This window comes from Haplochromis burtoni, unplaced genomic scaffold (assembly GCF_018398535.1).
Source record: "Haplochromis burtoni strain Fernald_Lab_line unplaced genomic scaffold, NCSU_Asbu1 Contig_48, whole genome shotgun sequence".
In the NCBI taxonomy this organism is placed as follows: Eukaryota; Metazoa; Chordata; class Actinopteri; order Cichliformes; family Cichlidae; genus Haplochromis; species Haplochromis burtoni.
Window position 1 is genome coordinate 1,516,823 of NW_024582409.1, and position 12,864 is coordinate 1,529,686.

Consider the following 12,864-nt stretch of genomic DNA (forward strand, 5'->3'; position numbering starts at 1 on the left):
CCAAAAGACTGTAGAAAGGGTTGTAGAGAGGCGCCTCACGTTGCGTAAAGACATAAACAATAAAAAACTTTTGAATGAGTTGTTTTTCACCAGTTTCTAGATTGACGTCTCTTAAATCTAACTGAAGAGGCCTCAGTTTAACATCTAATAGGCCTTCTATTGTGTGGTCAGCACATATTCCTATGACGCACGTCCAAAGTTGCACGGTGATAAGAAAATGGTGCTGGATTTCTGCATCCACATGCTAACAATTAGTTAGTTTCAGCTCCATGTGTAATTATCTTGGTACTTGCCAGAATGGATACATTTGTCCTGGTGTGTTTTGAAGATGCATCATGGAGTATTAAGCAGACGTTGAGCCTGAGAGAAGAGTTGAAACCTGTGTAGGAAAAGACAATTGAGGGTCATGAGATGCAAATCACTGTTTCTGTCTTGTCACATTCTCCTCAAAATCTTCTTCTCACAGGATGAATATATCTTGGTGGAGAGCTGCTACCTGCTGTTGAAGTATCTGAAAACACTGATCAAAGGTTGAGTTTTCTTTTGTAAATATCAATTATTAAGCTCCACTCTCATTTGAAATAAAATGTCCATTCATTCTCAAAATTAGTGCTAGAGTGCAATATAGTCATCCTGTTTTTGCTGTGTATTACTCTTTGGCTCTTGATGAAGGTGGTCGCACTTTTCTCCTCTCTCCTTCCCTTAGCTTCCCTGCTTAGCCTCTTGTGTCCTTGTCTAGTCTCGTGTTTTTTGTATTACTTTTCCCTGGAACACTCTCTCACAGTCTGTTCTCTAAAACCTAAAAGAGAATTATGGATTTGATCAACTGGTCCTGAATGCAATTGACACCCCTTCTCAATGAGAAGTTTGGGCTCGGGTGAGCCTGAGTGCTGAAGATACTACCTATGAAACGCTTCTCACAGGATGAATATATCTTGGTGGAGAGCTGCTACCTGCTGTTGAAGTATCTGAAAACACTGATCAAAGGTTGAGTTTTCTTTTGTAAATATCAATTATTAAGCTCCACTCTCATTTGAAATAAAATGTCCATTCATTCTCAAAATTAGTGCTAGAGTGCAATATAGTCATCCTGTTTTTGCTGTGTATTACTCTTTGGCTCTTGATGAAGGTGGTCGCACTTTTCTCCTCTCCCATATCTTCCCTGCTTAGCCTCTTGTGTCCTTGTCTAGTCTCGTGTTTTTATTACTTTTCCCTGGAACACTCTCTCACAGTCTGTTCTCTAAAACCTAAAAGAAGAATTATGGATTTGATCAACTGGTCCCTGAATGCTATTGACACCCTTCTCTCAATGAGAAGTCTGGGCTCGGGTGAGCCTGCCGGATACACGATGAATGCGTGGCATAATTGGAGGGTTTTGAGCCTGGCGGGACTGTCGATCGAAGACGCTGAAGATATCTACCTATTCGGAACCATGATAACAGGGTTCTTGCTGATCGGAGCTGGCTTGGCCCTGTTTTATCGAAGAATTAAGAAAGCGATATTGGCTGTTCAACCCCCCACAAGGCTGCCCGCTGGGATTGAAACGATGGGACGAGTCGTGAGTTCTCAAAATGTGCTCATTGAGTGCAGCACAGATAAGATCTTGGAGAAGCTTGCGTCTGTCGTGAACACTCAGAATAACACCACTGAGTGCAAATTGGATGACATCTTGGAGAAGCTCACTGCAGTTGTGAGTTCTCAGAATCTGCTCTTTGAGCACAATAACGACAACATCACGGAGCGAAAGGTTGATAACATCATGGAGAAGCTCACGGCTCTCCAACGGGAGATTGAGAGACCAGTGTCGGACAATTAGAACAGCTTTGAAATTCCTATGAGTTGTTCGCACTAAAGTAAAAACCACCACACTCATCCACCTCCCCCTCCAAACGCCTTCGACGCTTATTTCCTTCTGATGCAGACGGCGGATCAAGGAGACCAGCGCATATGCTGCAGGCCTGGATGCACTGTCTACACTGGCTGTCTCTTACCCTGTACCCATCCCTGTTGCTTGTCATGTGTTTCTATGGTGTATTAAGAGTTTTTTCCATTTGCTATGTGCAGAGGTGTTTTTTTTCTGTTCTCAAACTGATCTCCCTGTTGGAGCTCAGTCTGGGGGGAGTTATTATTTTCTCCTTGTCTTTCCTCATGTTGTGCATTTTCCATTGTTATACCTCTCTGACCCGTCTTCCCCCATGTGATGTTTTGTAATGTATGTATGGTCAGAGGGTAAGATGGCGCTGGCCAGGCAATGGACGGCAGCCTTAACATGAAATTTCCCACTCGTGGGACTAATAAAGGTATCTTAATCTTAATCTTAATCTTAATAAGTTTACTATAAGAACTCAACACTTTGTTGATAATTGGGTATCAGAGTTCATTTTAAATAAGGGTCAGTTTGATGGCTGGTTTAAATCAATAATGTTTTCTATAAACTCTGCACCATACAGATCTTTGTTTGTCTTAAGTTTAAATCAGAATAAAAAAAATGAAATAAAATGTCTTAGTACTAGAAAATTCACTCATGTCTTTTCAGGTTAACAGGTAACTGTAAATTTGGGAATAGACTATGAATAACTGTCTTTATCTCTGTGTTTTATTTAACCTGTTGTGGGAGTACACTGCCTGTCACCCAATGACAGACAGAATAGGCTCCAGCCTCACTGCCACCCTGATTAAATGGTTTAAAAAAGGATTGATGGATGAATGTAATTCATAAAATTCAGTTGGCAGACATTGTAATGTTAATAAGCCACAATTATCTGCTTTTAACTTAGGCCTAAAGCTATTTTCTATAACATATCAGTATGCATAAATGAATAACTCAAATTACATATTATATAATTTTATAGTTTATAAAATTGTATATACAATCATTTATATAACTATATATTGACTCTGAAATGTTGAAATTAAAGGAAAAAAATATACTGTGACTTCAGGCTTTTAAAGCCTCCACCGAGACCAAGTTAAGTGGATGCTCACCAGCTTTGACAGAAAGGGGGATTTGGTTTAGGTCACTCTGCTTTTCCATTTTTTAAAAAGACAAAGAACCTAAAAACAATCTACCAAATACAAATACTTGTAGCTGATCTTGTTACCAGAAATTAAGCAGGGTCATGCTTTTAAAACTAACTGCACAAGCTGAGGAATACGGAGCCCCGCAAGGGACATGGGAGAAAAAAAAATTCTTCCGAGATCTCGCAAAAGTTTTGCGATATTATCTGGATATCTGGATATTAAACAGACTTTAAACTGTAAGCTTTCTAGTACACAGTCATTTATGAGAATATCTTATATAGAAATATTTATTGTTGTGTACAGGAGGGTCAGTGAACTAAAGTATAAAGGGGAGCCTCTGCCTGTTAATGATATTCTGAGTGTTCTTTAGCACAAAAACATTGTAATGTTCTGTCAAATGTTATCAAGTTCTATGTCTATGTGTATTACTTCGAATTACTTTAACTGTCTATTTGGCTTGATACATGGATCAAAACATAAGACACAAGTCTTAATTTAATGTGTTAGGAGTTTTAATGTACAGTGTTTACTCAGATAATGGTGGTTTATGTCGAGTATTTTGTAATAATTTTTAAATGGTGAGTTTATTTACACCATCTGTATTTGTTAATGACGGGAATATTTAGTTGTTGATGTTGGCTAGAATAGTTTAAAATCGAAGAGATATTCTATTATGCCTTGTTGCTTCATATATATTATAACGCCAACTGTCACACTGGCAGGCTACACGAAATGGTACTAAGGGGCATCATAATCTGAGGGGGGGCACCTTGCATTTTTCTAAACTCAAGTTTCTCAGTCTAAAAATATAATTATTTCATGTCATTTTTGCTATTGTTTTTTAAATATTTATTCTGATTCCAGACGAGCTTTCCTTTTTTAATGTTGGTTAAACAAAACTGAAAAAATAAAGAACTAAATAAAGACCTTTTGAACTCTTAGAATTTCAAATAGACATAAACATTCTTTTTTGGTCACTGAATTTATCTGAAGCTTATTTTATCAGCTGAATAATACATTCTTTGCACCCACCTGTCCTGTTGATGAACAGCAATTTCATTTGAATGCTATTTTGGCAAAACTCGCCACTTCTGAAAGGATGATATGTGTTGTTGAACTACCGGACAAATAAACTGAAATCTAATCAATTTCTAATTTTTTTTTTTGACTATGTAGTACAGACAACTAAAAAATTGCAAATGACAAGAGCATAATGACAACATCTGTGTATGGACCTCCTGTGTTCCCTGGCACTTTAATTTCAGAGAAGGGTAGACAGAAGTGCATAATCTGTCAAAAATGTAGCAATAATTTATAATTAACCATATATACTATTTAATCCAATTTGAAATCCTGGCCTACAATCTTGATTATTCAAGAAATCTGATAATCATGAGCCTGCTTCTGGAGGAGGTTTCTACCTTTTAAAAGCGAGCTTTCCTTCCAACTGTCGCCAAAGGGCTTGCTCATAGGGGGTCGCATGACTGCTGGAGTTTTCTGTTTTCTTTGCATTATTGTAGGGTCTTTACCTTATAATGTAAAGTTCCTCAAGGCAGCTGTTGTCATGATTTCCCACTATATAAATAAAATTGAATTAAACTGAACTTAAAATGAACCCCAGACAGTTTTTCATCTGTAAAACAGTGAGTATAATTTTAATTGATTTATAGAAATTTCATATTTGTTAGGTTTCACGTCTGAGTCACAGCAAGGGTTACATGATCGTTTCTTTTCTGCTCTCTTTGAGTTTTCATGTTTGTGTGCATTTGTACAGAGTGTGGGCTCATTTAAAAGACCGATATGAATATGGAGGAGAAATCGTACGTACTTGCGTTCTCGTGTACTCGTGATACGTCTCGCAAAAGTTTTGTGAGATCTCGAGTTTGTTTTGCGAGATCTCGCAAAAGTTCATCTTATTTTTTTTTCTCCCACGTCCCTTGCGGGGCTCCGTAGATGAATGACCTTCTTTTAGATTCAAAATATGACCTGCACAGACCTACTCACTCAGCGTCTCCCTTATTCGTGCTGTTTGTTGCCCAATGAAGTAATTATTCTAAAACATTGTCTTTATTGTGACTCTCTTTAGCAAACTTCTCTTTTCCTTTATTTGACTTTCTGTGCTTCCAACTCAATCAGCTGACCCAGGTTGTTCATGCTTACAGATAAACCAAACACATTTTGCTACAGCCTCTTCGAGCCATTCATTTCATTGGTGTCAAACTTCAAAACCGTTTCTTTCTCTGTTGCTCTCTGATCGCTGCAAACCAAATCCACGTCTCCACCTCTTTCCCTGAATTGTTATCAGAAGCAGGATGCTTCAACTATGACTCTTGAGAAGTTCTGCACCACATCAAATCCATCTGCAGCTATCGCTCTGCATTCTTTACCAACACCCCCACTACCACCACCGAGGGATGTAAAGTCCTTCTAGAGCTCCACTCCTTATAACATTTATCTTTATACTCCATTATATGGATGATGCCATGTTAGGATTTACTTGCAAAAGACTCCCATAAGTTTTCCTAATTTGCACACTATGTTTAACAAATTAATTAAATACATTTAATTTACTTACTTTTTAAGGATGTTTTACTTTAGTCTTTTCTAACTCAAACTGATTTGTTTGTGTTCACTTCTGTTTTTCCCCCACGTCTCTAATTTTGTTTGCTTAACCATTAAAACATGTTTTTCTTGTTAGTGTTTGATTGATCGTATCTTGTCTGTGATGCGATTTACACTTCTTTATTGGTTTGCGTGAGCTATCACGCCATTCAGTGGCAACAGATCTCATTTAGTACACATGGCAAGCCATGACTGTGATGAACCACAATCAAACGGCCTGTGAGTCTGCATCTGCACAAGTAGGTACACTTATTTACTGAAACTGATGTGAAATAATTTAAACAGAGAAATTCCAGGGAGTTCTGCTTCTTAATCCTTTTGAGTGCAGTGAACCTCACATGGCCTGTTGCATAAAGAAAGCAATGGTCACACATGACTTTTCTCATGGAGCCGCGATTACATTTGCTTTATAAAACTTGTGTTTATTTTTACTTTACCTCTGTTAAGCTATTTTCAATTCAGTTTTCAGTTCATTTTAGCACTGAATCATAACAACAGCTAAAGTTGTTAAGTTAAATATACTTTGACTTGGATACTTACTGACTTTTCTTTATGAATGCCATCCCATTATGAAAAGGGGGGAATTGTATGACTGAGCTGCACTTAAAACAGGTTTTCTTCGTGTTCAAATTATGGCTATTTAAAATTTTGTGTTGGTTAATGGGTTTTGAGCACAGTCTATTATGTTATGATGAAAAATGCTAATGAAATAAAAGCATAGTTCCACATGTTATTCTTTTTGCATGTAACACAACCATGGGCTACCACTGGTACAGACCGTGGGCCTAACATTAAAAAGCCCTGTGTTATAGCACACAGTTTTTATCAATTTAATTTACATTTACTATTAATGATATGAGTAAAGGAAGTCTTCCCCAGTAGGGGAAAACTGCCTATTCATGACATTAATTAGTACATGTACATAGGCTCTCATCAGCCATATGGAAGGCCACTGCTGGAAGTAATAGTATGGGTCTGTTAAATGTAAGGATTAGTGGTTTCACTCAGAAAGTACTTCTAGTTGTTCTGCCTCTGAAAACAGGCTGGGTAAAACAGATTTATTTCTTAAGGGCAGTGAGAAACAAACTGTATCAAAACTCAAACCCACAAAGAGAAAGAACTCATACTTTTCAGTCACAAGTACAACGGCGTGTGTGGTTAGTGACTAATTCAATCTTCTTTAAGTGTTGAAAATAAACTAAGTTTATTAGTTTACTATTATTTGTTTTTCATTTGTATCCAGGAATTTCGTTGCACAATGACAATAAAGGGCTATTCTGTTCCATTTCATTCAGCACTGATTGCTAATAATACAATTTGTCACATGGAATCCAGTGAAATCTAAAAGCATCATTAACACCACTCTTTAAAAGTCTTTTGGACACAGTAGAGTTATTCAGCTATTATCAGAACAAGTTGTTCTGTCTTCAGACAGGACTTTCAAGGAACTCTTGAAAGGAAACTTTGACCGCTACTGTACTGTTATGATAATATCTTGATCAGATTACCGTCCCTTCTGACACAGTACACATCATGTAACTTCGCCAAAAAAAAGTTTGCCACCGATTAAATACAGATATGGTGATGATGGTGTGATGGTCTGGGGCTGCTTTAGTGCTTCCGGACTTGGAGGACTTGACTGGATCTTGAAGTTTGCTCTATATCAGAATATAATGAAGGAGAATGCTTGACCATGTCCCAAAGCTTGGGTTGGCCAGCAGAACAATGATCCAAAAGACACCAGCAAGTCCACCTCTGAATGGCTAAAAAAACAACAACCCCAAAATGAATGCTTTGGAGTGGCCTAGTCAAAGTCTGGACTTGAATCAGAATGTGATGTTTTGGCATGGCCTTAAACAGACCGTTCATACCCAAAAAGCCTCCGGTGTGCCTGAATTAAAAAAAATTCGGCGAAAAAGAGGGGGTTCTCTTCTGCTTGTTTTCTTTTTTCTTTCTCAGCAGGTGATCCAGGTGATTGATATATGTATTTTTTTTCTTTTTCTTTTTTTTTTCTGCCCGTTCTGTTGGTTTTTGTCTTTTGCCCTTCTCCCCCGTCCCTCTTCTCAGCTGTTTCTCTTTCCCTCTTTCTTTCTCCCCTTCTTTCCCCCAGTCAAGTCTGTCCTGTATTCAGTAAGTGAAAATAAAATAAACAATAAAAGGTGAATCAAATAGACCATTACGGCAAGGCTGGGATGGTCAATTTGGTAAAGTAAATCCGTTGGGCATCTTTCTTTTCCTTTAGACAACAATTCTGATGGCAAAAGAGCCAAACGGGACAGGCAAAAAAAAAAAAGAAAAGAAAAAGAGGGGGACAAAAGTCCTCCACAGCGATGTGAAATATGCTTTGCCAGTTATCACAAATGCTTGATTGCAGTTGTTACTACTAAAGGTGGCACAACCAGGTATTAAGTTTAGGCAGCAATTAATGTCGATGCATTTTGATTGTAGGGTTTTCTGCTGTGTGTATTTAAAATATCATAGTTCTTCTGCCACTGGTTATGTGACTGATATCAAATATGCACAAATTATCAACCCTGCAAAAGGATAAGTGGAAGTGAATGGATGGATATCAAACCTTTTCCAGTAGTTTCATACTGTCATGTGCCATTTTGCTCTTTATTTGTTAGGAATCACACAGACAGTGACACTGTATGTATAGTGTGTGAAAGATAAAAGAGTTCTTTGAAACAACGTCGTAATACCTCTACTGCTGTTCTTCCCGCAGATCACATGGATAACAAAAGACGTCAGCTGAGACCTGCGGTGAAAATGTGGAGGGCAAAAAGCTCAAAACCAACCTGTACTAACAAGCTCCAAAACTTTCAGAAAACGTCTGGCAGGATTAAAGTGATTAGTCTCCCATTTAGATTTACTAGGCATGCAGTCGGGGAACTGATTTGAAAACTATTTTTGTTCTATTTGGATAGCTGAATATGACTCAACCACAGCTAACAAATAAAAATCACAATGGAGTCCTTTGGCATAAAGTCTCTATACATATCCTTAATAGTTCCTTCAGGCAGTTGCTTGGTTAATTCATCCGGATCTTAGTGTGGCTCACAGCTCTGCTGTCAGGTGATCATCACAAGACCAGTGGCTTAATCCTCCTCTACAAAAGCAAGAACAGAAATCAGAGGCTTTCTTAATGTGCATGGAGGCAACTGGAACACAACATGATTTAGCTGCAGGAGTTGTTTCTGTAGATATTAAACCTATCACTGAATCTAATTCAAAGATACACAGCAAGGAACCGTAGCAGAGTGAGATTCCACACTCTTCTGGGGTAACTAATTGAGCGTATTACAGCTGAGATTTGATCTACAAACTGATTTGTCACTGCTGACTGAAAGAAACAGGTGATATATCATGATTGCTCTGGGTCTTGGTCTTCTTTGTTTACTCTTTGGCCCTGACCTGTCAGAGGCTCAGTTTCCTCGAGTGTGCTGCACAGTGGAGGGGATTTTGTCCAAGCAGTGCTGCCCTGCTGTGGGCTCAGACCCTGCCAATGTGTGTGGCTCACTGTCGGGAAGAGGAAGCTGCACTGCTGTTCGAGTCGACACGAAACCCTGGGGAGGACCGTACAGACTAAGGAATGTTGATGACAGAGAGAGGTGGCCGACCAAATTCTTCAATCAGACTTGCAGATGTACTGGTGGGTGCTGACCAGCTTATTTAGATAAATAAGACAAGTTAAATCCGCAAATGGTTAAAGTAGACTTAGATTTAACTAGGTAAAGGGTTGTGTTAAACCTTGTCTGTTGTCTGCTTTTTATTTAATGAGGCCTTCTGTTGAGATTCTTAGCAGTAGTAACTGTTTTTATCTTTTGCATTTAAACTGCATTTTTAGGTTTTATTATTTTGTTGTACAGTGTTTTGTGACTACATGTTTGTGCACAATTTGACAATTAATTTGCTCTTTATGTTGCAGGTAACTTTGCAGGTTATGATTGCGGCCAGTGCAAGTTTGGCTGGATCGGACCAAACTGTGACCAGAGGAAAGCTCCCGTTGTGCGGAAGAATATCCACTCCTTGACCCCCGAAGAGCTCCAAGAGTTCCTGGACGCTCTGGAACTGGCCAAGAGCAGCATCCACCCAGACTACGTCATCGCCACTCAGCACTGGCTCGGACTCCTCGGACCAAATGGAACCGAGCCACAGATTGCCAACATCTCCGTTTATGACTTCTTTGTCTGGCAGCATTACTACTCTGTTAGAGACACTCTGCTTGGTAAACCATCATGGTCATATTTACACAAAACCACTACAACCATTAAATGTGTGTTTTTTTTTCAGGAATATAACAATAATAAAAATATGTGTTAGAATTGATCAAATAAGACAAATACTATACCTACAAAGCAGATTCCCCCCCTTTTTTAATGAAATTTTATGAAGCCTGACAAATTCCAAGTATAGACCTTTTTTACTGTAACTACAAAAATTCTGTAACATATAAACTGATAAGAGGAATGCTTTTACTTAACTTTTTGTTTTACGTTCTCATATGTTTGTTATAAAATTCATATTTTTAGGCATTAGATATAGTGTTTATTAAGCTCAGAACTGTTGTGAGACTAAAGATGAGCTAATGAAACAATTCATTTTCCTCCAGGTCCAGGTCGTCCCTTCAAAGCCATTGATTTCTCACACAAAGGGCCAGCATTCATTACTTGGCACAGGTATCACCTCCTGAGTTTGGAAAGAGAACTCCAGGTATTTGGAATTTTGTATTATTTTTGTATTTTTTAAACATCTCTTAAAATATTATATTTTTTGTGGTGGAGAGTAGAGGAGTGTATCCTTTGCACAACAATTTGCATTTTTTTTTAAAAAATTTGGGCTCATCAGATTTTTAAATTGCGTGCACAATTCTTGTTTAAATTCACTGATGAAACATAAATGACCTGTCAAAGGGACATCTGTTTAAAGCTCAGATTATTGCATGTTATATTCAATAAGCTTACTGATGACTAACATTTTGGTGAAAAATTGACAGACAAATCATTCTTACAATATTTCACAAAGACATTTTAAACTTCTCATGCATTAAAAAAAAGATAATAAAAAAATGGTATACCTAAAAATTATATATATAAAATATAAACGAGAGAGAGTTGGCCCTATAAAACATCCCTAGTGAGCCATGTTGCTGATTTAGCAATACTTTTTCATAGAAACACGAGTGTTTCCTTTTCTTCTGCAGAGACTTACTGGCAATGAGAATTTTGCAATCCCATATTGGAACTTTGCCACGGGGCAGAGTGAGTGTGATGTGTGTACTGACACTCTGCTGGGAGGCAGAAACCCAGACAACCCCTTCCTCATCAGTAACCAGTCCAGGTTCTCCAGATGGGGGGTGGTGTGTAACAGGTCAGAAGAAAATACTGATTGGAGGGAAACAATTGTCAGTAATTGTATTAAAAATGTGTAACCAATTAACGAATGTTCATGGTACATGTTGGTGAAACATTTAAATTCTTTACGTGTATCTAATTTATTTCCAGTCTCGACGACTACAATCGTCTCGTGACCCTTTGTAATGGAACCAGTGAAGGTTTCATACAGAGAGGGATGATCCGGCAAGGCAACAGGACTCTGCCTACAATGACTGACGTCAGAAGCTGTCTTGGAATTCGGGACTTTGACAGCCCTCCCTATTTCACCAACTCCTCCTTTAGCTTTAGGTAAAAGTGGAGTGTTCACCATTGTTAATGATGTTACATTTATGCCACCTCTTTCACAGAACAAATGAATTAATGCTGTTGTTTGTACCTCACAGAAATGCTCTCGAAGGGTACGACAAACCTGATGGAGAACTGGACGAAACCGTTGACAACCTTCACAATCTTGTCCACTCAATGCTCAATGGAACCAGCTCGTTGGCTCACTCTGCAGCCAATGACCCCATCTTTCTGGTGAAAACCTAATTCAATGGTTTCCTCTGATAAAAAAATCTCTGACACACTTTGTTTTCATTTTAATAAAAATGAAATTTGTCATTTGTACCTCGCAGGTGCTCCATGCTTTCACTGATGCTATTTTTGATGAATGGATGAGAAGGTTTGTTCCATCCAACGCCACTTTCCCAGATGAGATGGCCCCCATTGGACACAACAGAGACTACAACATGGTTCCCTTCTTCCCTTCCATTACTAATGAGGAAGTGTATGTTCCATCTGAGCAGCTGGGATATTCTTATGCCATTTCCCTGGATGGTGAGCAAATAGTGAAAGAAAAACTTTGATCGGTGGGATAGGTGGACATTTTTGGAAAATTGATGTAATTTCTTACTGGTGAGAGTAAAGATTGATTTCACTCAAGTGTGTACAGTGTGCGTGGAGCAAAGAGTTAGCCTGGGTTTGCATGAAGAGTAGACATACCTAACCCATACAATTATTAAAGAAAAAAAATAAACAGAATTTTCTAAATTAGACTGCCAACATGATCGGTTCAAGACCAAAGTCTGAAAATGACAGATTATGGTTTTAATGGATAGTTTTTTGGCAAAATTTCTCAATTGTATATATGCCACTGACACGTGTGGCCTTTCAGTGAACACTAATAAAACAGGGCAACATTGCATGTTTCAAAACAAATATCAACTCACTGCAGACCACTTTTAAATCCATGGCGCTGGCTCATCAACATAAAAAAACCCTCTTTTTGTTATGTTGGAATAAATATCTTCTTATTTACAGATTTCATTCACATTCAATGAACCTGCAACTGCAAAGGTTTCAGCAATCCATCTCCTGTTTCATCTATACAGATGCAGATGGAGGACCGGCTGTTTTTGTGCTGGGCTCCACTCTGGGAGGAATCTTCATCGGTCTCCTGGTACTTCTCCTTATCTTTGTGCTCTACCTGCGTCAGCGGAGAAACAGAGGCTTTGAACCTCTGATAAAAGCAGATTTCACAAATAGAAAGTACACAGAAGAAGCCTAGATTTCACCTGTTGTTCTGAAATGCGCTTGAGTGCTCAAACATACCTCATAGTAATGGAGCACCCTGTCTGCTGTCACGACTGTGAAGAAGAGCAGAATAATAATCTTCTCTTTGAATAGCATATTGTTTTTTAGCTGTTGCATCTAATTTCATGTTAGCAAATGAATCACACGATTGTTCTACCAAGTACCTCGCACTCTTAAATCAGTCTTCAATTAAATGCATTTCTACTTTAACCAGTTTTAACCTGATTTACCATCTCAATCATCAATATAT

General features: G+C 38.3%; 1 protein-coding gene across 1 annotated transcript; it reads left to right on the forward strand.

Annotated features, from left to right (window-relative positions):
- The first annotated feature begins 8,765 nt into the window (after positions 1-8,765).
- Positions 8,766-12,852, forward strand: dct (dopachrome tautomerase). The gene is made up of 8 exons (XM_005921400.3): positions 8,766-9,295; positions 9,572-9,871; positions 10,256-10,356; positions 10,847-11,013; positions 11,148-11,327; positions 11,423-11,558; positions 11,657-11,858; positions 12,413-12,852. Exons 1-8 carry the CDS (start codon positions 9,010-9,012, stop codon positions 12,586-12,588), a joined length of 1,548 nt encoding a protein of 515 aa, XP_005921462.1. The 5' UTR covers positions 8,766-9,009; the 3' UTR covers positions 12,589-12,852.
- Positions 12,853-12,864: the final 12 nt, after the last annotated feature.